Genomic DNA, 24,993 nt, shown 5'->3' on the forward strand with positions numbered 1-24,993 from the left:
TCAATACAAAGGCATGTTTCTTCAACCTAATTAAGAAATTTTAACAATGCTTTAAGTCAGTTTAATTGATTTAAAGGTATAGTTGAGAAACCTGTAACCATTGACTTCCATAAAATGTGTTCCTCCTATAGTCAAGTGAGTTTTTACAGGTTTTTATTTAAAATATTGTCTCAAAATATGGTCAGACAAAGAAACTATTTTGTTTTTAGGTTTAGGACCTCTTGAGTGGGAATAATGATGAGGAATGTTTAGTTTTGGTGTGAACTATCCCTTTGAATGACACATTTTATTGCACAACATTTGATATACAAAGCTGAAACACAGATATAAGAATAAATGAGCACTTTTCACAATAGTCATCATTTCAAAGCAGCTTGACAAAATGTGCCGTAAACTGTGCAGTCTTTGAATAGCACACCACATATTAACACTGTAAAAAATTATCATAAAGTTATGGCGTTACTTCAACTTAATTTTTTAAGTTAAGCAAATCTAACTTGATAATTTAAGTCAGTTTAATTGATTTAAAAGAATAGATCAGAATGAATCTAGGAATGGAAACAGAATGGAAACCAGTAACCTTTAACTTCCATAATATAAATTCTTCCTACTATGGATGTTTACTGGTTTCCAACACTCATTCATTCCAGTTCCAGTTTATTTGATAGCGCTTTTCACAATAATTATTATTTAAAAGCAACTTTACAAAAGGTGCACAAAAAGTTAAATTTAATCCAGCCTGATATTACGAGAAAACGTAATTATTTTACGTTTTGTCAGTTTAGTGGCTAATTCGTACGAATTCGTACGAGTTTAGTCATATGAAATTGTATGATTTTAAAAAGGAGGCGTGGCACCTAACCCCACCCCTAAACCCAACCGTCATTGGGGAATGAGCAAATCATACTAAATCATACGAATTAGATCGTACAAATTTGTACGAATTAGCCACTAAATCAAAAAGTTACGGATTGCCATGAGATTGTGTGGGTTTAATCTAGTTTTGAACTGAGAGAGTGTGTATGAGCCTCGAACATTATCAGAAGGCTATTCCAGAGTTAAGGAGCCATAAATGAGAATGCTCGACCTCCTTTAGTGGACTTGGTTATTCTGTGTACCAGAAGCCCTGAGTTTTGAAATCTTAAAGAGTGAGTTGGATTGGAGTGAGACAGAACGATGGTTAGATAAACAGGTGCTAGAATATTTGAAGCCTTATAGGTAAGAAGCAAGATTTTATGATCAATACGAAACTTAACAGGCAGCCAGTCTAGGGAGGATAAAACTGGGGTGATATGATCATATATTCTTGACCTGGTAAGTTGCGCTTTGCACTAACTGAAGTTTATGAAGAAGAGGCTGGGGAACCAGCGAGCAGAGAATTACAGTAATCTAATCTAGAGGTCATAAAAGCATGAACTAGTTTTTCTGCATCTGAGATAGATATCATTCAGAAACATATTTTATAGTGTGCTCAACTGAACAAAAACAATCAAGTCATGAATGAATAGATGAGGACATAACTTTCATTTTTGGGGAACTGTCCCTTTAAGTTTAAATGATTGTAAAGTTCATTTTATTCAACTCCAAAATATAATGCAGCTACACATTTTATATTTCCTCAGATCCTGTTTCATTATTAAACTAGCAAAGGCTTCGCACTTGCTCTTCAAATGCTCCGTTATTTTCGTCTCTGGCACTTGTGTGCGATATCTTTGTGTCTCCGCTGTTGGAGTGCAGTGTTTGTGTGTGTGTGCTGAACATCTGTGTGTAGAAGTGTGCGCTGTCCCGCTGGTCATCTGAGGACAGGCCTGTGTTTGCTCTACAGTGTTTTGATGGAGTTTGACTCTATCATCAGCACACACACACACACTGTAGGGTGCTCAGTCACATTCCTGGAGCGCTTCTCCATATGTTTGAGCTTAAATTCCTGAGGGGTCCTGCTGCACCTTATCTGGGCCATGCTGAGTCCGGCAGGGGTTCAGGAGAGCCTCAGCCTCCCCCGTGCCAACCCATACAGAGATCGAGCTCAAACCCCTTCGGAAGAGAGTCGTCCGGCAGCAGATCAGGCAGAAGGCCACCACTTCTGCTTCATTTAGTCACAGTCATATATACAACATGAGCTGCTACTGTGAAATACTGTACTGTACTGTACTGTTTTGTTTACTAAAAGTATCTAAAATATAAAAAAAAATATTCTAAATCAAAGATATCCCCAATAAATAAATGAATAAAATTCCAAATATAAGATGTTAGATTCAGGAAGACCTGAATCTCTATATATTTCTGTAATTTGTTTATAAAATACAATAATTCATACATTCTCCTTCGGCTTAGTCCCTGATTTATCAGGAATTGTCACAGCGGAATGAAACAACTTATCCAGCATATGTTTTATGCAGCGGATGCTCTTCCAGCTGCAACCCAGTACTGGGAAACACCCATACACACTCATTCACACAACACTCATCCACTAGAGCCAACTTACTTTAATCAATTCACTACAATTTCACTACTTGAAATGTGACTAGCACACACAGATTATAGCACACAAACACACACACACTGAAAACTGTGTACTCTGATATTGTGTCGACCAAATGCCCTCACAAGTATACCAATACCAGTATAATTTGACCTTGTGGGGACATTTGTTTTGGTCCTCATGATCAAAACGGCTCCAAAATCAAAAAAATTTACAATGTACAAGTGCAGATTGTTTCCTGTAAGGGTCGAGTTTAGAGCTACAGTTGGAGTAGAGGAGAGAATATACAGTATGTGCTGTAGAAACATCAATACAGCTATGCAACGTCCCCATAAAGATAGCTGTACGAGTGTGTGTGTGACGCGGCTCCTCATATAGTTTAGTGCTGAATGAAGCTCTTTTCATGAGTGAGTGTCTGTCTGTCTCCCTCTGAGCAGCACAAGGAAAACATCTGTTCTCAGTTCAGGACATTTCTGGGCTTTATGTGCTCTCTGTGTTCAGGTCAAAAGATCACGCACTCCGGCCACAAAACACAACCTGTGGCTGTTTTATAATGTGCACCGACAGGCGTAAAACACTGCAAATGATGTGAACGCCAATCTAACACTGCTGCCTTGTGTGTGGGACAGAATTAAAGTGTTAAAGCTTTGTGTTGCGGTCAGAATACTGTTCATGTTTGTTACCCGTTTAATGCTTGGTGTGTGAATGTATTAGAGGGCTTTAAGTAAGAATAATTGATGCTTGATCATTAAATTATTCAAAATGAATGCATTAGTTTCTAATAATTCAGCGTATACCATAGTTCTCACAGTTAGAGCCACTGTTTAGATGTTGTTTTCAGACATTTGTCTGGTTTTTGTCCTCATATTGCTCCTGTGTGCACTAGTTTCTTACACATCTCATCCAAAGTTGTCTGTTGTGATTTTTTACTGTGCAAATCGTTCGGTGTAGTAATATGAAGCTACTGTATAATGCCCTCAAAACCTGCCAGATCTACTTTAGCTGTTTGTTTCAATGTTCATTAGCCAAAAACGAATGCTTAAATATTATAGAGGACCTTTGATTATGTTGCTAATTGTTGTTTAACCAACACAGGCTCATTCTGAAAACGTACCTCTATATACGTTTCTGGAGAACACGAAATTTGTCCCAGGAGCTGCGTTGTATTGCAGATTTTGTTTTCGTGAATCCACCAGAGACCGCTGTGTACGCTTTTTGAGATCTCAAATTTCTCTCCTGAGTGCCATTCGTGCCTGCTGTTCTCTCGTAAACCCACCAGAGGCCGCTGTCGACTGACTTACTGACTGATCGACTGACCCACCCTCCTCCTTTCCTGAACCCAACCAATTGTATTGATTGACCCAGCCTGATCTCACGAGAAAACATATGTATTTTACGTTTTGACAGTTTAGTGGCTAATTCGTACGAATTCGTACGAGTTCAGTCGTACGAAATGGTACGATTTTAAAAAGGAGGCGTGGCACCTAACCCCGCCCCTAAACCCAACCGTCATTGGGGGATGAGCAAATCGTACTAAATTGTACGAATTAGATCGTACGAATTCGTACGAATTAGCCACTAAAAAAAAAGTTACGAATTGCCGTGAGATTGTGTTGGATTGACCCGCTCACCCACTTCCCTAAACCCAATCAACAATTTTCATAAGCAATCCAGAACAAGAAAAGCCCTCGTCTGATTTTTACCACGTTTTCAGATTTTACCACATTCTCACTCTGTTATTTACTTGTTTATTTTATTTTTTGAATTCTGTTTTTGCCTTATCTGCTTTCTGGAACCGTTCTTCACCAGACTCGAACCCCATTGCCATAGTCAACTCCACTCTGCGTCTCAAGCCTGACAATGTACATGGCGAGCTTACAGGACAAACTGGTAACAGCGGGAAAGCTGTCCATAATCGGTCACCTGGTAAGTGCGAAAAGGAACGGCATCATACCGCTCCATAGCGTTGGTTTTAAAGATGAAATGCAGCCATAAGTACTTCTGGCTACATAATTCACGATCTCCGGAATGTATATAGGTATAGATATATATAAGGGATGTATATTTTGGTTGAATCAAATGAACATTTCTAGTCATCCCAACTTACACCAATCAAGTATTATATTAGAATTATTTGTATTATTAGTATTAGTAGTATAATAATATTATTATTAATTCATTTTCATTCGGCTTAGTCCCTTTATTCATCAGAAGTTGCCACAGTGGAATGAACCGCCAACTATTCCAGCATATGTTTTACACAGCGATGCCCTTCCAGCCGCAACCCAGTACCGGAAAACACCCATACACTCTCACAATCACACACTACAGACAATTTAGTTTAATCATTTCACCAATAGAGCATGTGTTTGGACTGTGGGGGAAACGGGAGCACACTGAGAACATGCAAACTCCACACAGAAATGCCACTGACCCAGCCTGGACTTGAACCAGCGACCTTCTTGCTGTGAGGCGACAGTGCTAACCACTGAGCCACCGTGTCGCCCTTTTTATTAACATTATTATCATTATTATTAATGTTAAGTACTATTTATATTAAAATTAATACTACCAATATTATTCTGACTGTCATTTCTGTTCATACACTTTGTTTACCATGTTTTCCGTATGTTGTATGTTCTGTGTAGTGTTTACTGTATGTTGTGTTGTAAATATATATTTATAATAATATAATTGAAGTCAAAATGATTAGCTCTTCTGTGAAACTAATAAGTTTTGTTCAACTTTTTTTTTACATAATAGTTTTTATAGGGGCAACGTGGTGGCGCAGTGGGTAGTGCTGTCGCCTTACAGCAAGAAGGTCACTGGTTCAAGCCTCGGCTGGCTCAGTTGGCATTATTGTAAGGGCATCCGCTATGTAAAACATGTGTTGGATAAGTTGGTGGTTCATTCCGCAGTGGCGACCCCAGATTAATAAAGGAACTAAGCCGAAAAGAAAATGAATGAGTTTTTATAACTAATTTCTTTTGTATTTGCCATGATAACAGTACATGGTATTTTAGTTATTTTGCAAGACAATATTCACCATGATGTGCAGTTTAAAGGCGTAACTGGTTTATGCTAACTAGGTAAGTTAGCATAATAATGCAAGTTATTGAACAGCAGTGGTTTATGTAGCCAATTAAAAAAAATCTTACTGGGGCTAATAACATTGACCTTAAAACTGCTTAAATTTCACTTAAAATAAATAAAACAAGACTTTCCCCTGACGAAAAAATATATAGCAAATGCTACGGACATGCTCTGTCACAGTGAACAGCACTTGGGGAAAGTTTTAGCTTCTAACGGCGCTGTAGCTGCATCTGTGTGTGTGTGTCTGTATGTTGTGGGAAGAGAAACGCTTGTGCTGTTGTTTATTGTGCAGTCTGAGGAATGTGTGTGCTATGCTGAGAGTGTAATGGATTTAGTGGTGCTCGTTTGACCCGCGTCTGCTCGGCGTCAGTGTGAAGAGCCGCTAAACATGCGCCGCATTCCGAAGACAGAGACCCGCGCACAGGTGCAGCTCCCCTGCAGACAGAGCCCCACACCCGGGCACACCCGCGGGCACAGGACACCTCCTCACCGGAGCACATCACCTGCGGGACACACCGAGAACAAGGAGCAGGATTGAGGACGGACACTCCTCTTCAGAAAGCCGGTTAATTTTCAGCCACACACCCGCTGAGCGGCTCTCGGGTCCCGCAGAGCACCATGCTGGACACCGGGCTAATGTGTGTCCTCTGATCTCCGAGATGAAGGATAAATAAGAGCCTGTGCTACACTAAATGACCTGCCATTGTGCTTTGTGTGTCAGATTTAAAGAAATAGTTCACCCAAAATATGAAAATTCTGTTATCATCCTACTTACCCTGCTGAAAAATCCAGCTTAAACCAGCCTAGGCTGGTAGGCTGGTTTTAGCTGGCCGACCAGCCTGGTTTTAGAGGGGTTTTGGCCATTTCCAGGCTGGTTTCCAGCCTGGTCTTAGCTGGTCAGGCTGGAAATTGACCAGCTAAATCCAGCTAAATCCAGCTTGACGAGCCTGGCTTAAGATGAACATAGCTGGTTTTGGCTGGGCTCCCAGCCAGCTAGGCTGATCAAGCTAGTTTAAGCTGGTCATTTTCCAGCCTGACCAGCTAAGACCAGGCTGGAAATGGCTGGAAACCAGCCGGGAAGTGGCCAAAACCCCTCTAAAACCAGGCTGGTCGACCAGCTAAAACCAGTCAACCAGCCTAGGCTGGTTTAAGCAGTTTTTTTTCGGTAGGGTTATCCTTTACTTGTTTCAAAGCTTTATGTTTGTTTTTTCTGTCAAACCCAAAAGAAGATATTTTGAAGAATGTTGGAAAACTGTAAGCATTGATTTCCATTCTATTTGTTTTTCTACTATGGTTACAGCTTCCTTTAAAATAACTTTATTTTGTTTTCACTTGAGTAGAGTGATTAGTGAGTAAACTTTCATTTTTTTAGGTGAACAATTTTTAATAGGACACATAAAAATGCTATAGTAATTTAAAGAACCTGAAAAAACCCACTCATTTTAGAAGAAAGCGGTAACCATTTCCATTGTGTTGGTTTTTTTTAGTGTAGAAGTCAGTGGTTACAGCTTTCTTCAAAATCTCTTCTTTTGTGTTCAACAGAAGAAAGACAGACTTGAGGGGAGTAAATGCCGAGTAAACTTAAATTTTTGGGTGAACTATCCCTTTAAACACGTTCCGTTCTTAATAGCACACATGAAAAAACACTGCACTCTCAGAAATAAAGGTAAGCGAGCTGTCACTGGGGTGGTTCCTTTTCAAACGGTACAAAATTTTACTCGAAGGGTCCATATTATTACCTCAAATGTATATTTTAGTACCTAAACATTTTATGAGGAACACTTTTGTTTTTTGTAGGTACTATTATGTACCCTTGAGGTATTAATATGGACCTTTTAGGTACAAATTCGTACCTTTTGGAAAGGTACCACCCCAGTGACAGCTTGCCGTATTATTTACGGTTTTATTTCTGAGAGATTTTATTTCTGAGCTTTATTTCTGAGAGTGTATAGTAATTTGAAAAGTGCAAAAAAACAATAAGGGCTGTCTGAAATTTTCTTCTAAAATCAGCATTTTTTTTCTCCGCCTCCTCTATTTTTTTAGCCATGAAAGGCAATGAAAATAACCAATCCTTTCCACAGAAGTGAAATTACTGAAACACACACACACACATTCATATTCTTTTCAGCTTAGTCCCTTTTTTAATCAGGGGTCGCCACAGTGGAATGAACCGCCAACTTATCCAGCATATGTTTTACGCAGCGGATGCCCTTCCAGCTGCAACCCAACACCGGGAAACACCCATACACTCTCATTCACACAAATACTACAGCGAATTTAGCTTATTCATTTCACATGTACCACTTGTCTTTGGACTGTGGGGGAAACCAGAGCACCCGATGCGAAAACGGGGAGAACATGCAGACTCCACACAGAACTGACCCAGCCAGGGCTCGAACCAGCGACCTTCTTGCTGTGAGGCGATCGTGCTACCCACTGCGCCACTGTGACGCCCTAACACACACTCATTCATTAATTTATTTTTCGGCTTAGTCTCTTTATTAATTCAGGGTCGCCACAACGGAATGAACTGCCAACTTATCCAGCACATGTTTTACGCAGCGGATGCCCTTCAAGCTGCAACCCATCTCTGGGAAACATTCATACACACTCAGTCACACTCATACACTACAGAAAATTTAGCCTACCCAATTCACCTGTACCGCATGTGTTTGGACTGTGGGGGAAACCAGAGCACCCGGAGGAAACCCAGGTTAGGGTTGGGGGGTTGGCGGAGGCGTTGTAGGAGCGGGCCCTTGACAATGTCTCCCCCCCCCCTCTAGCCCCTGTTCATCACCTCACCACAATGGAACTCTTCCAGCATATGCTTTACACAGATGCCCTTCCAGCCACAACCCATTACTGGGAAACACTCACACAGACCCATTCACACATATACTACAGCCAATTTAGTGGTGCAGTGATTAGCACAATTGCCTCACTGCAAGAAGGTTGCTGGCTTGAGCCCTGGTCAGTTGGCATTTCTGTGTGGAGTTTGTATGTTCTCCCCATGTTCGCGTGGGTTTCCTCCTGGTGCTCTGGTTTCCCGCACAAGTCCTAACACATATGGTACAGGTGAATTGTTTAAGCTAAAAATGTCTGTAGTGTATGTGTGTGTATGGGTGTTTCCCAGTGATGGATTGCGGCTGGAAGGGCATCCGCTGCGTAAAACATATGCTGGATAAGTTGGCGGTTCATTCCGCTGTGGCGACCCCAGATTAATAAAAGGACTAAGCCGAAAAGAATATGAATGATTGAATGATGAACTCCAATGTTTGTTTAATGTTCTACACCTTTTTAAACAGCTAACAAATGTATTTATTATAATCTATTTATTTTTATAAATATATCTATATCTATATAAATATATATAATCAAATCAATCTTATAGTTGTGATAATAATTTAGTGTAAATCTCAGGCTGGAGTCAAGCGTGTTTTTTCCCGCAGGGACCTGCAGGAGGCGTGGCCATCAGTGGGTGTTCTGGGGTGGAGCTATAAGCCCCGCCCCCCTAAGACACACTTATATAAAGAGTTCGCGTGCTCCGATTGGCACCAGAAGTTCTTTGATGTCCCACTTTGAGAGTGTCCTGCGCATCTGAAGGAAGACCGATTCAGTCAAGAGCTGATTTAAAACTTTCGCTGAAGTTTCGAGGGGATATTTACAAAGATGCCTCGCTCATTTCTTGTCAAGAAGTATTTCACCAACAAGAAGCCAAACTACAGTGAACTGGAGAGTCAGACGGGTGAGTGTGAAATTAGGAGGTGTTTTATTTTATTTATTAAAAGATTAGTAGCCTATACAAATGTGAAATCTCAGTCGATTTGAACTAAAGTCAGTGGTCATGACAGTCACTCTTTATTTGACTTATTTTTCATTTTATATTACTTATAGATGTTTTTTATTATTTTAAATCTATATGTTTTGTTACATTTACTGTGCTTAAATGCTTCAGCTATACTCTCAGTAATTTGATCATAACTGAATCAGAAAGATACGTGACACATTGGTATTTTATGTATATATTTTATAGATAATTGTTGATAATTTTAGAACAAATAAATCGGTATAACTAAAAAAGAAACATAAAAAATAGGTGAAATACATTACATGTCCATTACATATTTTTAATTCTGAGCCAAAAATAATGACACGTTTGCCACGATTTGCAGAATGTCATGTTAGGCTTGTTGAATAAATGCTTAATGACATATTAAAAGACTATTTGAGAAATCAAACGATATTTAAAATGCAATATAATTGTCATATCAAGTGTCTTATACTTTCCTGCTATCCTTCAAACCACTTGGGTTTTACCTATTGTGTCAGGTTTTTAAATCACTTAAAATAAAACTGAATATTTGCACCTTTTCTGGTATGCATTAGATTAAGTACAGGTGAGAATAAGTATCTTGTTTGATTTTTACATACATGTATCTTACTCAAAATATTCACTCATATTTTGAAATCAGGACAATCAAGCAATCTGGACAAGCAGACAGATGAAGAATAAATAGTCAGTGCTAATGTTTAATGTTTATGTCTAATTATTATTAATATTTGTTGTCCAATACATTGCATATCCATTGGAAATAATGACACGTATACCATAATTTACAGAATGCCATATTGAGCCACTTGAGGGAGAGTAAATTGCGTTTAAACTAACATTTATGCACCAACTACCTTTAAGTATTGATTGACCCCCCTAAAAACAAACAAAAACAGCATTATCCTACAAACAAATGAGCATTTTTAATGATTTTAAGCATTGCCCCCTCAGCAGCATGGCATGCTTTGAATGGTAACGCTTTGAATGGTAACGCTAAAGTTCTTTAACTATTCTTACAGTAATTTGATCATATCTGAATCTGAACGATACGCAAGTGTTCGTACCACATTAGTAGTTATGAGTAGACTTTGTAAATAGCAGTCAAATAATAGTTTAACTTTTGAGCACCAAATAAATCGGGTCTAATACATTACATATCCATTACATATTTGTATTTATGAACCAAAAAGTAATGACAAGGTCACAGTTGATGTATTTACTTACATGAACTAATAAAAAAACAAACTAACAATACTTGTACAGCATTTATTAATCATAGTTCAGCATTTACTAATGCATTATTACCATCCAAACTCATGCTTGTTGAACTAATAATGAACAACTGTAGTTTTATTAACTAACATAAATACAAATACTCTTAATAAATGTATTGTTCATTATTTGTTCATGTTAGTGAATGCATTAACTAAAATTTACCAGGGAATAAATAATAATAATAATAATGTTCGACTGAAGAAAGATTTTCCGTGATAGGTTGCGGCTGGAATGGCATCCACTGCGTAAAACATATGCTGGATAAGTTGTCGGTTCATTCCGCTGTGGTGACCCCAGATTAATAAATGGACTAAGCCAAAAGAAAATGAATAAAAAAAGATTTTTGATGATTTGTGGGTGAGTAAATGAATAGGAAATGTTCAGTTTTGGGGTGAACCGTCCCTTTAAAGGGATAGTGTAAGAAAATAATGAGGAGATTGTCATTTCTGGGTGACCTATTCAGTTTTCTGCTGGTCAGAATAACAACAGAGCAGTGGAAATTCACCTAAACATGCTTAAAAACATACAATTTAAAGTGTAAATGCAATCCACTACAAAGTATCTAACGCCACTAGATTTGCTAGACGCTAATGGTCTAATCCAATTCAGTGATTTACAACTGATTTACAATGTTAGTTAAATGCATTAACTAACATTAACTAATGCAACCTTATTGTAAAGTGTTACTGATGACGTTTACCACAATTCACAGACTGTCATGTTAGGCCACTTGAGGCAGAGTCAATGGTGTGTAAATGTACATTTTTGTGTGAACGATCCCTCTAAGTATTGATTGACTCTCAATACTATTGCTGTATACGCACATGTTTTATGTATGTGTTGATAAGCGAAGTTGATTTAAATCCTGCATGGCCCCTCATGCTCTGTAAGTACCCCAACAACCATCTAAACCAGCGGGTAACACTTTAGTGTCACAATTCATGCTAATAACTACTAGCATATTACCTGCCTATAATTATGATATTAACTGTTCATTAGTAGTTATAAAGTATGATCTTATTCTGCATCCTTAATCCTACTCAAAACCTAAACCCAGCTTCTACATCACTAACTATTAATAAGCAGCTAATTAGTAGTTTATTAAGCTAGTTAGTGTTAGCATGAATTGTAAACTTAACTAAAGTAAGTACCAACCAGTGTTTTTTCTCTCCCCCAGACCGGCGATATGCTGTCGTCCCCCAGTGCTTCCCTCTGGATGACTTTGGCACAAAAGAAGGCGACTCTCTGGTGCCCAAATATCCCTCCATGCTTGTGTGGAGCTCCAGTGCTCTGCCACTCCCATTCCCTGGGGCTTCCTCCAGCATGTCCTGCCCCCCTGCACCCCTGGACCTGAGCTCTCCATCCAGCAGCAGCGGAGAGGAGGACGACTGCCGCACCTCTGACCCGCCTAGTCCAGACCCTAGCGACCGCTTCCAGTGCCCACACTGCGGGAAGAGCTGCAGCAGCCCAGCTGCTCTATCCCGCCACCAGCTCACACACTGCAGCCCGCAGGACAGCATGAGCGGAGCTACCAGCTCCATCACCAGCTCCAGGGCTGCTTTCCACTGCAAACACTGTCCCAAAGAGTACAACAGCCTGGGTGCGCTGAAGATGCACATCCGCTCGCACACACTGCCCTGCGTGTGCGGCACCTGCGGGAAGGCCTTCTCCAGACCCTGGCTCCTGCGGGGACACATCCGCACACACACAGGTGAGTTACAGTAAAGTAGAGCAGTGTTTCTCAACCATGTTCCTGGAGGATCGCGATGCCGGCTCAGCATCGTGATGGCTATCGGCCATCAGCGACGGAATCGTCTATCGACCCAACCCTAGTGTGAACAAATATTTAACTTACAAGTGTTTTTACTGAAAGGGATGATTCTCCTAAAAATGTCCTGTTAATTTACTCACCTACTGGGAATTTTAAATTACCCACAATGATCAGGGAATAAATAATAATAATAATAATAATAATAATAATAATGTTTTGCTGACTTAATGAGTAAATGAATAGTAAATGTTCAGTTTTGGGGTGAATCGTCCCTTTAAAGGGATAGTGTAAGAAAATAATGAGGAGATTGTCATTTCTGGGTGACCTATTCGGTTTTCTGCTGGTCAGAATAACAACAGAGCAGTGGAAATTCACCTAAACATGCTTAAAAACATCAAATACAATTTAAAGTGTGAATGCAATCCACTACAAAGTATCTAACAACACTAGATTTGAATTTTCTGTACAGTTCTTTTGCGAGATGCTAATGGTCTAATCCAATTCAGTGATTTATGCTAAGCTAAGCTAAAAGTGCCCCTTCCATACCCAGAGATTGACTCAATGTATTTAAAAATGATCAAACTGTTTAACTCTTGAGGTGAAATGAGCCTCTTTTCTTTAAACAGCATGTTCTTCCTCTGCAATACACTAGCAATCACCCAGAGCAACTGTTTTGGGCTTTCACACATAATCCTGTTGTATTTGTACCCATCGTGTGTGTGTGTGTATACTAAACACAGCTCTCTATCTGTGTTTGAAGGCGAGCGCCCGTTCTCCTGCCCTCACTGTAACCGTGCATTCGCTGACCGCTCGAACCTGCGGGCTCATCTGCAGACCCACTCCGAGGTGAAGAAGTACCAGTGCGGCTCGTGCTCTCGGACCTTCAGCCGCATGTCCCTCCTGCACAAGCACACGCTGTCCGGCTGCTGTCCGGCGCTCTAGAGGACACACACACCACCTCAGTGACTGAATGAACTGTGTTCAACCACAAAGTGCCTTTCTTTCTTCCACAAAGGAGAGATGATATTTTTCTGCTGGTTTTACCAAAGAGAGACTCTGATGACTTGTCAGCCATATTTGCAACGTTCAGTTCATCCAAGACCAAAGTCTTATCTACATGAATGTGGGAAATCCTGAAAACTGAACTCTCAATTTTTTTATAATTATTTTTTAGGGGTTTTCACCTTTATTGACAGGACAGTGGAGCTTTACAGACAGGGAAGTGTGGGGAGCAGAGATACGGGAAAGATCGGCAAAGAACCTCAAGCCAGGAATCGAACTCGGGTCACCACAAGCACCTGGATGCTATGTGTTGACGCACTAACCACTAGGCTATTGGCTATTGAACTCTCATTTTAACTACATATTTCAAGTCAGCAATAAAATCTACAGTGACCTGCCTTATTACTGTAGTCGCTTTAGACTTAAACACATTTAAAACGCATAGTTTCCGGTTTGGTCCTGCTACTGTGTGCACGTAACAATTGGCACAACGCCAATCTCCTTTACGGCTGTTTCCATGGTAACCAGAGGATGCTGTTATAAACACTTGATGCAAAGACTGGAGGATGACAGTAAAGGGCAGGATATGTGATGGGATGTGCTGTGATGATTTTCTTCTGGTCAAAATCAATGCAGACACACAGTAATGGACAAACGACAGGGAGAAATGAAGCACTCAGTCAAGTTTACATTATGTTGTACATTGGATTCCACTTAAATATATTAAACATACTCAATTAATGTAACCATTTTGCAGAAAACTGCATGTTTTACGATAGATTTTAGACCTAGGGCGCAGCCATCTTTAAATATCGCTGTGTCTGACGTCACGGGGTTGGTTCAGTTTCCTCAGCTGAACAGATACAGTGAAAGTAAAGGACTGAACACGGAAACTGTAAAGCCTAATTTAACCCAATGCATGAAGTTGTGGACGTGGAGCTGCTGCAAATACAAGCATCAGATGTGTGTCTAATATAAATATATTTATTTATTCTATTTTTCTTTTTTCCCTTTTAATTACCAATCATTTGATACGCTTTGGTCCACTCTCTGTATTATGCTGTCTGACTGGATTTCATGGGTTTACAGACTAATCACAGAGACCAGAGAGCCTAATTCAACCCAATGCATCGCAGAGCTGGTGCAAATACAACAAATACAAGCAATTAAGTTGTGTATTTCTCTTTTGTTAATACCTTTCGTTTGATGTGCTTTGCTCCACTCTCTCACGCTGCACCAGCACTGCCTGACGGGGAGATATACATTCAAACTAATGTAATGATTTAAATCATACAAGACTTCACACTCAAAGTCACGTCTGTATGGTTTATGTCCAGACATATTCCCTTTTCGCTGGATCTCTCAACATCTATAAAGGACTTAAATACCTGCCATGTGAAAAAACGCGCTGATCTTAGTTTGGTTTGAACGCAGAAAGAGGTGAGGGGCTGTAGCAGTGAGAAGTGAAAGCACCTGCCCCCATTACGTCAGTAGCAGACCTTGTTGAAACCTATACAGGCAGTCAGGTAGCGTAATACAGAGAGTGGACCAAAGTGGATCAAATGATCGATAATTAAAAAGGAAAAAAGAAAAATCGAATAAATATATATTTTTATATTAGACACACATCTGATGCTTGTATTTGCAGCAGCTCCACGTCCACAACTTCACGCATTGGGTTAAATTAGACTTTACAGTCTCCTTTACTTCCACTGTATCTGTTCAGCTGAGGGAACTGAACCAACCCCATGATGTCAGACACAGCGATATTCAAAGATGGCGGCGCCCTAGGTCTAAAATCTATAGTAAAACATGCAGTTTTCTTCTAATTGGTTACATTAATCGAGTATCTTTATTATATTTTCATTAAAGTGTAATCCAAAGTTCAGAATACGGCAAACTTGACTGAGTGCTTCATTTCCCCGATAACAAACAAGCCAATCTGTACAAACCCCTCCCCCACAGAACAATAAAGACTGACGATTGGCTAATTTGACTGGAAGGCGGGACTTCCTTTGCTATGGCAGCCATACGGAGTGTTGCACTTTTTCGCATTCATAACAATGCAACTAAACCGTCTGTGTCTATCAGTAGTCTTTGGTTTTACCTTGCATTCCTTACACGGTGTCCTACCCAGTCTGCAGGTTTAAAGGGTCTGGCCTGGCTCTGATGGATTCCCAGGATGCACCCCGGTGCCGGCTGGTCCGGGCCTGTGAGGCACAGCTGCTGTAAAGTGTGTGTGTCTCTCAGCAAGGTCTGTGTAGATGTATTGAGACAGCTGTTGCAGCGACACATGCGCTAGCTCTCAGCGTCCGCTTACCTCCTGAAAGGCACACCAAAGACCTGTTTTAATAAGAAGTTCAATTAGGCTGTGGAATTCTCTCTGTAATTCGAGCTTTGAGGTATTGTGTCCATCGGCTTCTCTTAAATGTGCAGTCTGATTCGGCGGCTCAGTGTTTTATTCTCTTAAAGGTGTCAAGAAGAGAGCCGTTTGGGATTTGGAAGAGGTTTATGTACAAAATCTCTTACTTACAGTGGTAGATCACCCAAAAATTAGGAAATGGACTCATTATTTACTCGCCCTCGAGTGGCTCCAAGTTGGGTTTCTTTCTTCTGTTGAACACAAAAGAAGATATTTTGAAGAATGTTGGAAAGCTGTAACCTGTAAATCTTGATATCTATAGTACTATACTGTAAAACTCAAGTCAACTTTATTAAATGAAATGTGTGTAGGTAACTCAAAATTGACTCAAAGTTAATTCTACTCATTTGGAAAGAGTTTTGAACTCAGTGTTGAAGGTAATGGGTTCATTAAATACCTCATTACTTCAGCTTCAAGTTCACAGTACTCATAGTTTTTGAACTCAAATGGTTTGTTGCAATCAGTTTCCTCAAATAGTTTGAGTTGCCTTAACCTATTGGGTTTTACAGTACTCCGAGTTCTCTTCATTTATTGGGTTTTACTGTGCTCAAATTGCGTCATTTACTCATATGGATTAAGTTCACAGTACTCATTAGGACTAGTTTTTGAACTTAAATGGTTTGTTGCAATCGGTTTCCTCAAATAGTTTGAGTTGCCTTAACTTTTGGGGTTTTACAGTGCACTATTGAAGTCAATGGCTGTTTTTACCCATCATTATACAGAATATCTCGTCTTGTGTTCAACAGAAGAGAGAAACTCAAGCAGTTTTTGAACAAGCGTAGGATGCATAAATGATGACAGAACTTTCATATTTTGGGGTGAGCTGTCCCTTTAAGGTCTTCCATGAAGCCTGTATCATCTGGTGCTCTGTGGACGTATTTTTTTCCAAAGCCACAGTGCTTTATATGAAACGGTTTGTCTTTATGTTGTTATTATGTTGAACATTTGACGCAAACCAAATGCTATGCAATCTTTTTTTGAGCATTGAAGATGTTTTAGTGTATTTCTACTTCTGTCTCTACAGTTTTTTTGTCCAATAAAGTAATTTATGTTTTTTGTTTAAAAAGGAAAGTGGCTAAATTGTGTTTTTAATTAGAGTGGAATGTGGTAATGAATCATTAAATGAATATTTACTCTAGATATCCTTTGTCAATCCAGATGAGTATAACTTCTTATTTAGTTCATTCATTTATTTTCTTTTTGGCTTAGTCCCTCTATTTATCCGTGTTTGCCACAGTGGAATGAACTGCCAACTTATCCAGCATATGTTTTACGCAGCAGATGCCCTTTCAGGTGCAACCCATCACTGGGAAACACCCATACACTCCTGCATTCACACACACACATACAATACAGACAATCCAGCTCACCCAATTCACCTGTACCTCATGTCTTTGGACTGTGGGGGAAACCGGAGCACTCAGAGGAAACCCATGTGAACAAGGAGAGAACATGCAAACTCCACAATAAACTGCAACTGACCCAGCCGAGGCTCGAACCAGTGAACTTCTTTCTGTGAGGCGATCGTGCTACCCACTGCGCCACCGTGACGCCTTATTTACTCCATGAAATAATTAATTAGATGATTAATGTTCTCATTAACAATATTCTCAGGCTGTTTTGAACTCCTAGCCCATTCAAAAACAACGTTTAATTTGATGTATAACCATGATGTGTTTAGTAGTTGTGTGATCGACACTGAACATCTTCTAATCTATTGAGCGTGTTTCTCTGCTCCTCGGAAAAGTGGTTTAATGTTGCACTTTTGTCTGTGTAACATGATGTGAAGAGATAGTACTTCAAAATACTGGTGTATATTCATTCATTCATTTACTTTCGGCTTAGTCCCTTTATTAATCTGGGGTCGCCACAGCGGAATGAACCGCCAACTTATTCAGCACATGTTTTACGCAGCGGATGCCCTTCCAGCTGCAACCCATCACTGGGAAACATCCATACACACTCATTCACACACATACACTACGAGTAATTTAGCCTACCCAATTTACCTGTACCGCATGTCTTTGGACTGTGGGGGAAACTGGAGCACCCGGAGGAAACCCATGTGAACACGGAGAGAACATTCAACCTCCACACAGAAACGCCAACTGACCCAGCTGAGGCTCGAACCAGCAACCTTCCCGCTGCGCCACCGCGTCGCCTACTGGTGTATAATACAATAATAATAAAAAATACAGTAGTTTACCATAAAATATAGAATATTATTTTACGGTTTCTACTGTAGGGTTTTATAGTAATGATCTGGCAACCATTTTATCACCGTAAATTTTACAGATGTATTTTTTGGTTTACCGTAGTGTTTTTAGTGGTTTTCCCTGTTCATTTTCTCCCCAGATTATATTGTACCTTTAAAACCCCCCTCAAAAAACCTTTAAGCTCATTATTTAAGCACATCATAGTTGTGTAAATTCACCCTGAGCATTTCATGAACGCATTCAGAAATATGTCAAAGGTAAGTTTTACGACAGACTAAGATCTTACCCCAGGTTTGATCATACTTCTTGAGCTCAGTTATTTATATCTGACTAGTAGCGTCTAGACACAGTCAGATATTTTGAGTGATGGTCCGAACACCTGCACTCACTTTCTGCTTAGCCTGACGCTAACACAACCCCGGCGTCTACAGCAGACACATGGCCAGCAAATGCTCAAGTCTGAGACCCTGCAGGTGGAGGACGAGCGAGAGGGAGGATGAAGACTTGCAGAAACCGAGCAGAAGCCCATAGTCTGCACCATTAAGACCAGTGGGTCCAGCTCCCAGCTCCAGATCTGTCAAACACACAGATATGCCTCCCCGAGGGGAAATTTAATAAATGTGGGAAATGCCAGCAATCTGTGCTTTGAATGTGGCTGAGGTTTTAAGTTCTGTAGACTCCTCCGCAAATCAGGCTTTCTCCGGCAGTCTGAATCCGCAAAGCCCCTGTGACCCGCGCTGACGCCAGCCGGTCGAGCTGCAGTAATGATGCACTTCCTCTGCTGATCTGAGGAGCAGGAGGAGGACATGCTTAAAGAAACACTGCTCTTTTTTGGGGGGGAAAGGCTAATTTTATGACTCCCCGAGAGTTAAACAGTTTAGTTGGATCAATTTTTTAAGTCTAATCTCAGGGTCTGTCAAAAGCAGTGGTGTAGTCCTAAAAAATAGGTGGTGTACTATTACCCACCCAATCCAAATGTTAAAAGTAGGCAAAGAAACGACGAAAGTCAATGTATCTTTGATTCATTTGATATATATATATATATATATATATATATATATATATATATATATATATATATATATATATATATATATACACACACACACACACACACTGCACAGCTGCTTGCTGACTAACTAAAAACGAGTTCAGGAGCGGGATTCTGCCGCCATATTTATATCAAATTTAACGGGTACTGAAAAGTAGATTTTTTACTATAGGTGCCCTTTAAAGCACCTCATGGGACCTTTAAACTCAGTGAATGTGGTAGTGTTTGCGTCATGAAAGGATAAACGAAATAGAAGTGCATTTCTGGCTCAGACCAAACATGAATTTCTGCAGATTTTGTGTGATTCAAATGTTTAAAATGAAACTAAAGAGACAGCTGTTGTTTAATTCTTTTAGTTGAATCCCTGTATGAAATTTAATCGTCAGCTTGGCAAGCAATTTTGGAGAATTTGATGTTTCCCCATTCAAAGAGTATGTCCAAGCATTCTGACCCAAAAGGCATTTCAATGACGGACATTCAGTGAAATGACTTGCCTTAAAAGGACTTTGCTATTGTATGGTTCAAAAACACTACAGTATTTACTACAGTATTTCCTTTCATGTGGAAGAGCTAAAATCTACACTAACTATAAACTCTGTGTGTATGTCTCTGTGTGTGAGTCTGTGCGTGTGTGTGTGGGCTGTATGGTCAGATCTGATTGGTGTTCAGCAGAATAGAGTGTTTGGGGCTCCTGGTTTGATGTGGTCATCATGAACTGGAGACACGCAGCACTGAGGGCTTGGTGGATCATGTTCACAGACAGATGACAGCGCTGTGTGGGAGTCTGGATGGGTGAAGTCATCCTCTTTCAGCCCACAGTCTGAACTGATGCCCCCGAATCACGGTCCTGTGCCTGTGAGGCCAGAGATCGTGTGTCTGATGGCAGTGCAGTTGCAATGTAACTTAAATTCAACAAACGGACCATTAAAATAAAGTGTGACCCATATATGCTTATATAGGTTGTTTCCGTGTGGGCTCTCACTTATTTGCCATAGTAAATTCCATAACATGTGATACCAACTTCAAGTGTTCGCATGAGCTAGGCATTATGTATGACAGTTGCCAAAGTGAGATATGAGCTATATAGGAGACATATCTTGTATGTATATATAGAGTTTATGTGTGGATATAATGAAGCAATACAAAAGACCTATATGGCCTGTATATGCACATACATGCACCTCAATTTAGCCAATATGTGGCATATATAACCCGGCCGGTCCTACGCCACCCAACCCGCTCCGAGCTGGTATCGAATTGGCGACCTTCCGCATGGGAGTCGGGTGCTTTACCAAGGAGGCTAAAGACCATGGCCTCTAGCGTCTGTCATTAGAGCACCGTTAGAGGTCAGAGGAGTGAGGTTTACCTGCACAGCACTTACTAGCTGGCCTCCGTTACACTCACCCCCCCTTAACCTCACTCCCATCCGGGTCACGGCACCAATGTAACCCCGCCGGTCCTACGCCACCCAACCCGCTCCGGGCTGGTATTGAATTGGCGACCTTCCGCATGGGAGTCGGTTGCTCTACCAAGGAGGCTAAAGACCATAGCCTCTAGCGTCTGTCGCAATAGCACCTTTAGAGGTCAGAGGAGTGAGGTTTACCTGCACAGCACTTACTAGCTGGCCTCCGTTACACATACAGTATATACACATACATGCAGCATATATATTATCATATCAATTCACCTTTATTTGTATAGCGCTTATACAATGTAGATTGTGTCAAAGCAGCTTCACATAAAAGGTGTTTAAGTTCAGTTCAGTTTAGCTCAGTTCAGTGTGGTTTAATAATCACTACTGAGAGTCCAAATACTGAAGAGCAAATCCAACGATGCGCAGCTCTACAGATCCCGAACCATGCAAGCTAAAGGCGACAGCGGAGAGGGAAAAAACTTCACTAAATGGCGGAAGTGAAGAAAAAATACCTTGAGAGAAACCAGGCTCAGTTGGGCACGACCATTTTAATTTCTCCGCTGGCCAAATGTCTCGTGCAGAGCTGCAGTCTCAGTGGCGGAGGCTGGAAGCTGGCCTCGGCAAAGACTCGTCTGTCTCTGGAGCGTCACAGGAATCAGTCTCATGTTCTCCTCTCCTCCATGACCACCACAGTAGCTGCTCAGGATACAGCCTGGTCCAGGATATGGAAACCTTGAGATCATCTCATCTTTGGTCTTGGATCGAATCAGTGACTCTGCATAGTCTGAGGGCCTCGGGAAGAGTATCCCCAGGTGGAAATGGAGAATAAAGAGAATAATTAGCGTAGCTGCTGTTCATAGTGTATATAAACAAGATGCATAACCTGTGTGGAAGCCCCCTAAGTGGTGCACTAAGTGTATGCTTTACTAAACAGATAGGTCTTTAATCTAGTTTTGTATTGGGAGAGTGTGTCTGAGCCTCGGACGTTATCAGGAAGGCTATTCCAGAGTTTAGGAGCCATAAATGAGAAGGCTCGACCTCCTTTACTCGACTTTGCTATTCTAGGTACTACCAGAAGCCCTAAGTTTTGAGATCTTAAAGAGCGAGTTGGATTGTAGCGAGACAGAAGATTGGTTAGATAAACAGGAGCTAAATTATTTAAAGCTTTATATGTAAGAAGCAATATTTTAAATTCAATACGAAACTTAACTATATACTGCATATAGGTTTCATATGTGCATATGTATATTCTCATATAGGTTCTATGTGGGGGAAAAGCTAAATAATCTTATGTCAAAAGGAAAACCAAGATTATTTTGCTTACCCCTTATGCAGATTATTTAGCTTGTTTTAAGATACAACCCACTTCATTTCGCCATATGATTTCTTAAAACAATTTTTTGCTTTTCTAGAAAATGCTTCTTAAATGAAGAGTTTTTAGATATTTGGACTAGAAACAAGACAAAAACTCTGTATAACAAAAGCTTTTTTTGCAGTACACCTCTCATTTCTTTTCTTCTCCTCGCCTTTGGCTCCTCCTGTCCTCTCTCTGGACGCTCGGACACAGGAAATGTCTTGTCAGCTCATATAAACACTGGCCTCATTGCAGCGCTGATAAAAAACATCTGAAGCAGAGAAACCCGTCCTGCCGGCTGGAGCTGAAAATGGCAGAAATAGTTTACTCACCCTCATGTCCATCCAAAACCCAAATGACTCCTGGAGACCTGCTTTATTAAATTCACCCAAACATGACATTTTCTTGTTAATTGACTCACCCACAGGTCATCCAAGATGATAGTTTTTCATCAGTAGAGCCTTAAAGACGATTTTGAGCTGAATCTGTGGTGATTGATATAATGGCAGTGAATGGTGACACATACAAACAAGTCCAAACCAATAGCCATGGCTCCTGATGACACGCTGAGGTCTTGAGAAGCAAATCCATCACTCCATGTAAGAAACTGAACATTATTTACAATATTATTAGCTTTAGCCTGCTCGAAAATATATGTGTGAATGTAGCTTTTGGCAATGAATGTGACTCAATCACCAATATCTATCAACAAACTGTGTAAAATGACCCCCCGTCCAAGCACGCTCTTGATTTTTGTTATCATAAGCAATCAGACTACACTCAAACTACATTTCATTGTATATTTAATGTAAACATTAGAAGATTTAAAGTGCAGTTGTGAAGAACCCACACAATAAAGCAAAATAATCAATACAATCAGTATTTACAGCAATGATCTGACATTGCTTTGACCTCCAGCTCTTCATTTATCACTCTGTACGGGAATGGCACACTTCAACAATATGCTTTCCACAGGGGTAAAGTAAACCCAAGTCCAAATTCCTCCAGAATCCATAAAAAGACAGAGACCACGAAAATATGTTCTTGGCCTGAGTGAAGAGGAAGATGAATGGGTTTTGGGTGAACTCATTTTTTAATGGCTTTTGTTGGATGTACTCACAGACCCAGGAGCAGCTTTACATTTGGACACAAAGACATCAGTTTGAGCTGGGAGAACTGGTCCTGAATTGTCTCTGTGCACGTCTTTAGACTGGATTTTGTGTCTGTGCTCAGCAGCAATCATACATTGCCTTTAAAAGGGCATATTTGCGCAGTGATGCTGGTGTCTTTTCTCGCTGTGAGGTGCTGGTTTAGATAGCTGACTCATAGGGATCGTGTTTGAGCCAGGAGCTGTTATGGTGGTTTGGATTACTAACAGGGTTCTGGGTGACGGTGCTCTTGTGTGGGGATTACCCACATACTTTACATCCAGCTTTCTTTCTCCATCATTCTCTCTCTTTTTTCTTTTTTCCAAAAGCAATTCTTCCTTCATCTCATTGTCGGTTCTGTTTCTTCAAATACTTAAGAAACCTTAGTATTTGCTGCCTTAAGCCCAACGTGAATCGTGTCCTAGCAGGTAACTTTCTGACACCCTCTTGTTATCCCATACCTGTGTGTACAGTCAAACCAAAATTTGTTCAGACACCTTCAACATTTCTCACATTATCAGTTATATTGTAATTCAAAGTGTAATAAAATGTGAGAAGAGCTCAAGAGTAAATCTGTGTATAACTAATTCATCTTCTACTGTGCTAGAAAGGTGCAGCATATAATGGATTACATGTGATGATTGTTGATCCTCAATGTCAGCCTGTAGTCTCTGCTGTAAGTAGATTCATTAAACCTGAACTTCAGTATTTCCAGTCTGACTGCAGAGGATTCATCAGCTACAAGTGCTTTTAGTGCACTGGATGAAGAATTTTTAGGTCAGTTTAGTTTATTTTGCTTCCCTCATTTCTATAATGTACTAAAGCATCTTACCCACCTGTAAAATCTGTCAGAATGATATCTAGTGTCTGAATAATCTTTGGTTTGACTGACTACTAATTCTGCTGAACAAAAAACAATGGGTGGACATATTATGACTGAGCAAATATTTCTGGAACTGAACTAGAACTTAAATCGCAGGAAAGACTAACATGTCCTTCATTTTCATTAGAGTTTGAAAATTAGTGAGGCCTGAGGGTTATTAAAATGCCTGCAGTAATAATGTTCACAAATAAACTATATGTTTAGTTTTGTCTAATGCTTCCCAGTACTGGGTTGTGGCTGGAAGGGCATCCGCTGCATAAAACCTATGCTGGAATAGTAGGCGGTTGCTGTGGTGACCTCTGAAATAGAGACCAAGCCGAAGGAAAATGAATGAATGAGTTTAGTTTAATAGTAATATGTTAATATTTTGCTGTAATAATTTCCATTAATATGATTTAGTGTATGAATGATGAATGACAACCTATACTCTACATTTATTGTATAAATTATTTAAACAATTACATTATATAATTACAGTCATTGAAACAGTCACCGACACAGTCAGACACAGTCACCAACACAGTCATTGACAGTCACTGACACAGTTAACAACACAGTCATTGACACAGTCACTAACACAGTCACCAACACAGACATCAACAGTCACTGACACAGTATTCATTACAGTCATGAACCATCACCAACAGTCATTGACACAGTTAACAACACAGTCATTGACAGTCACCAACAGTCACTGACACAGTATTCATTACAGTCATGAACCATCACCAACAGTCATTGACACAGTTAACAACACAGTCATTGACAGTCACCAACACAGTCATCAACAGTCACTGACACAGTATTCATTACAGTCATGAACCATCACCAACAGTCATTGATGACCCTGTCGATGACTGTTGTGTGATGACTGTGTGTTAGTGACTGTGTTGATGAGTCAATAACTATTGGTGACTGTCGATAACTGTTAGTGACTGTATCGATGACTGTGTTGATGACTGATGGTGACTGTTGTGTTGATGACTGTGTTGATGACTGCTGATGACTGTGTTGATGACTGTGTTGATGACTGTGTTGATGACTGATGGT

At 40.2% G+C, this 24,993-nt stretch overlaps 1 protein-coding gene across 1 annotated transcript; it reads left to right on the plus strand.

Annotated features, from left to right (window-relative positions):
• The first annotated feature begins 9,147 nt into the window (after positions 1-9,147).
• On the plus strand, positions 9,148-13,787 carry snai1b (snail family zinc finger 1b). The gene is made up of 3 exons (XM_056450017.1): positions 9,148-9,320; positions 11,860-12,393; positions 13,214-13,787. The coding sequence occupies exons 1-3, from the start codon at positions 9,245-9,247 to the stop codon at positions 13,393-13,395; spliced, it is 792 nt and encodes a 263-aa protein (XP_056305992.1). The 5' UTR covers positions 9,148-9,244; the 3' UTR covers positions 13,396-13,787.
• Positions 13,788-24,993: the final 11,206 nt, after the last annotated feature.

The sequence above is a fragment of the Danio aesculapii genome, chromosome 23 (genome assembly GCF_903798145.1).
Source record: "Danio aesculapii chromosome 23, fDanAes4.1, whole genome shotgun sequence".
In the NCBI taxonomy this organism is placed as follows: Eukaryota; Metazoa; Chordata; class Actinopteri; order Cypriniformes; family Danionidae; genus Danio; species Danio aesculapii.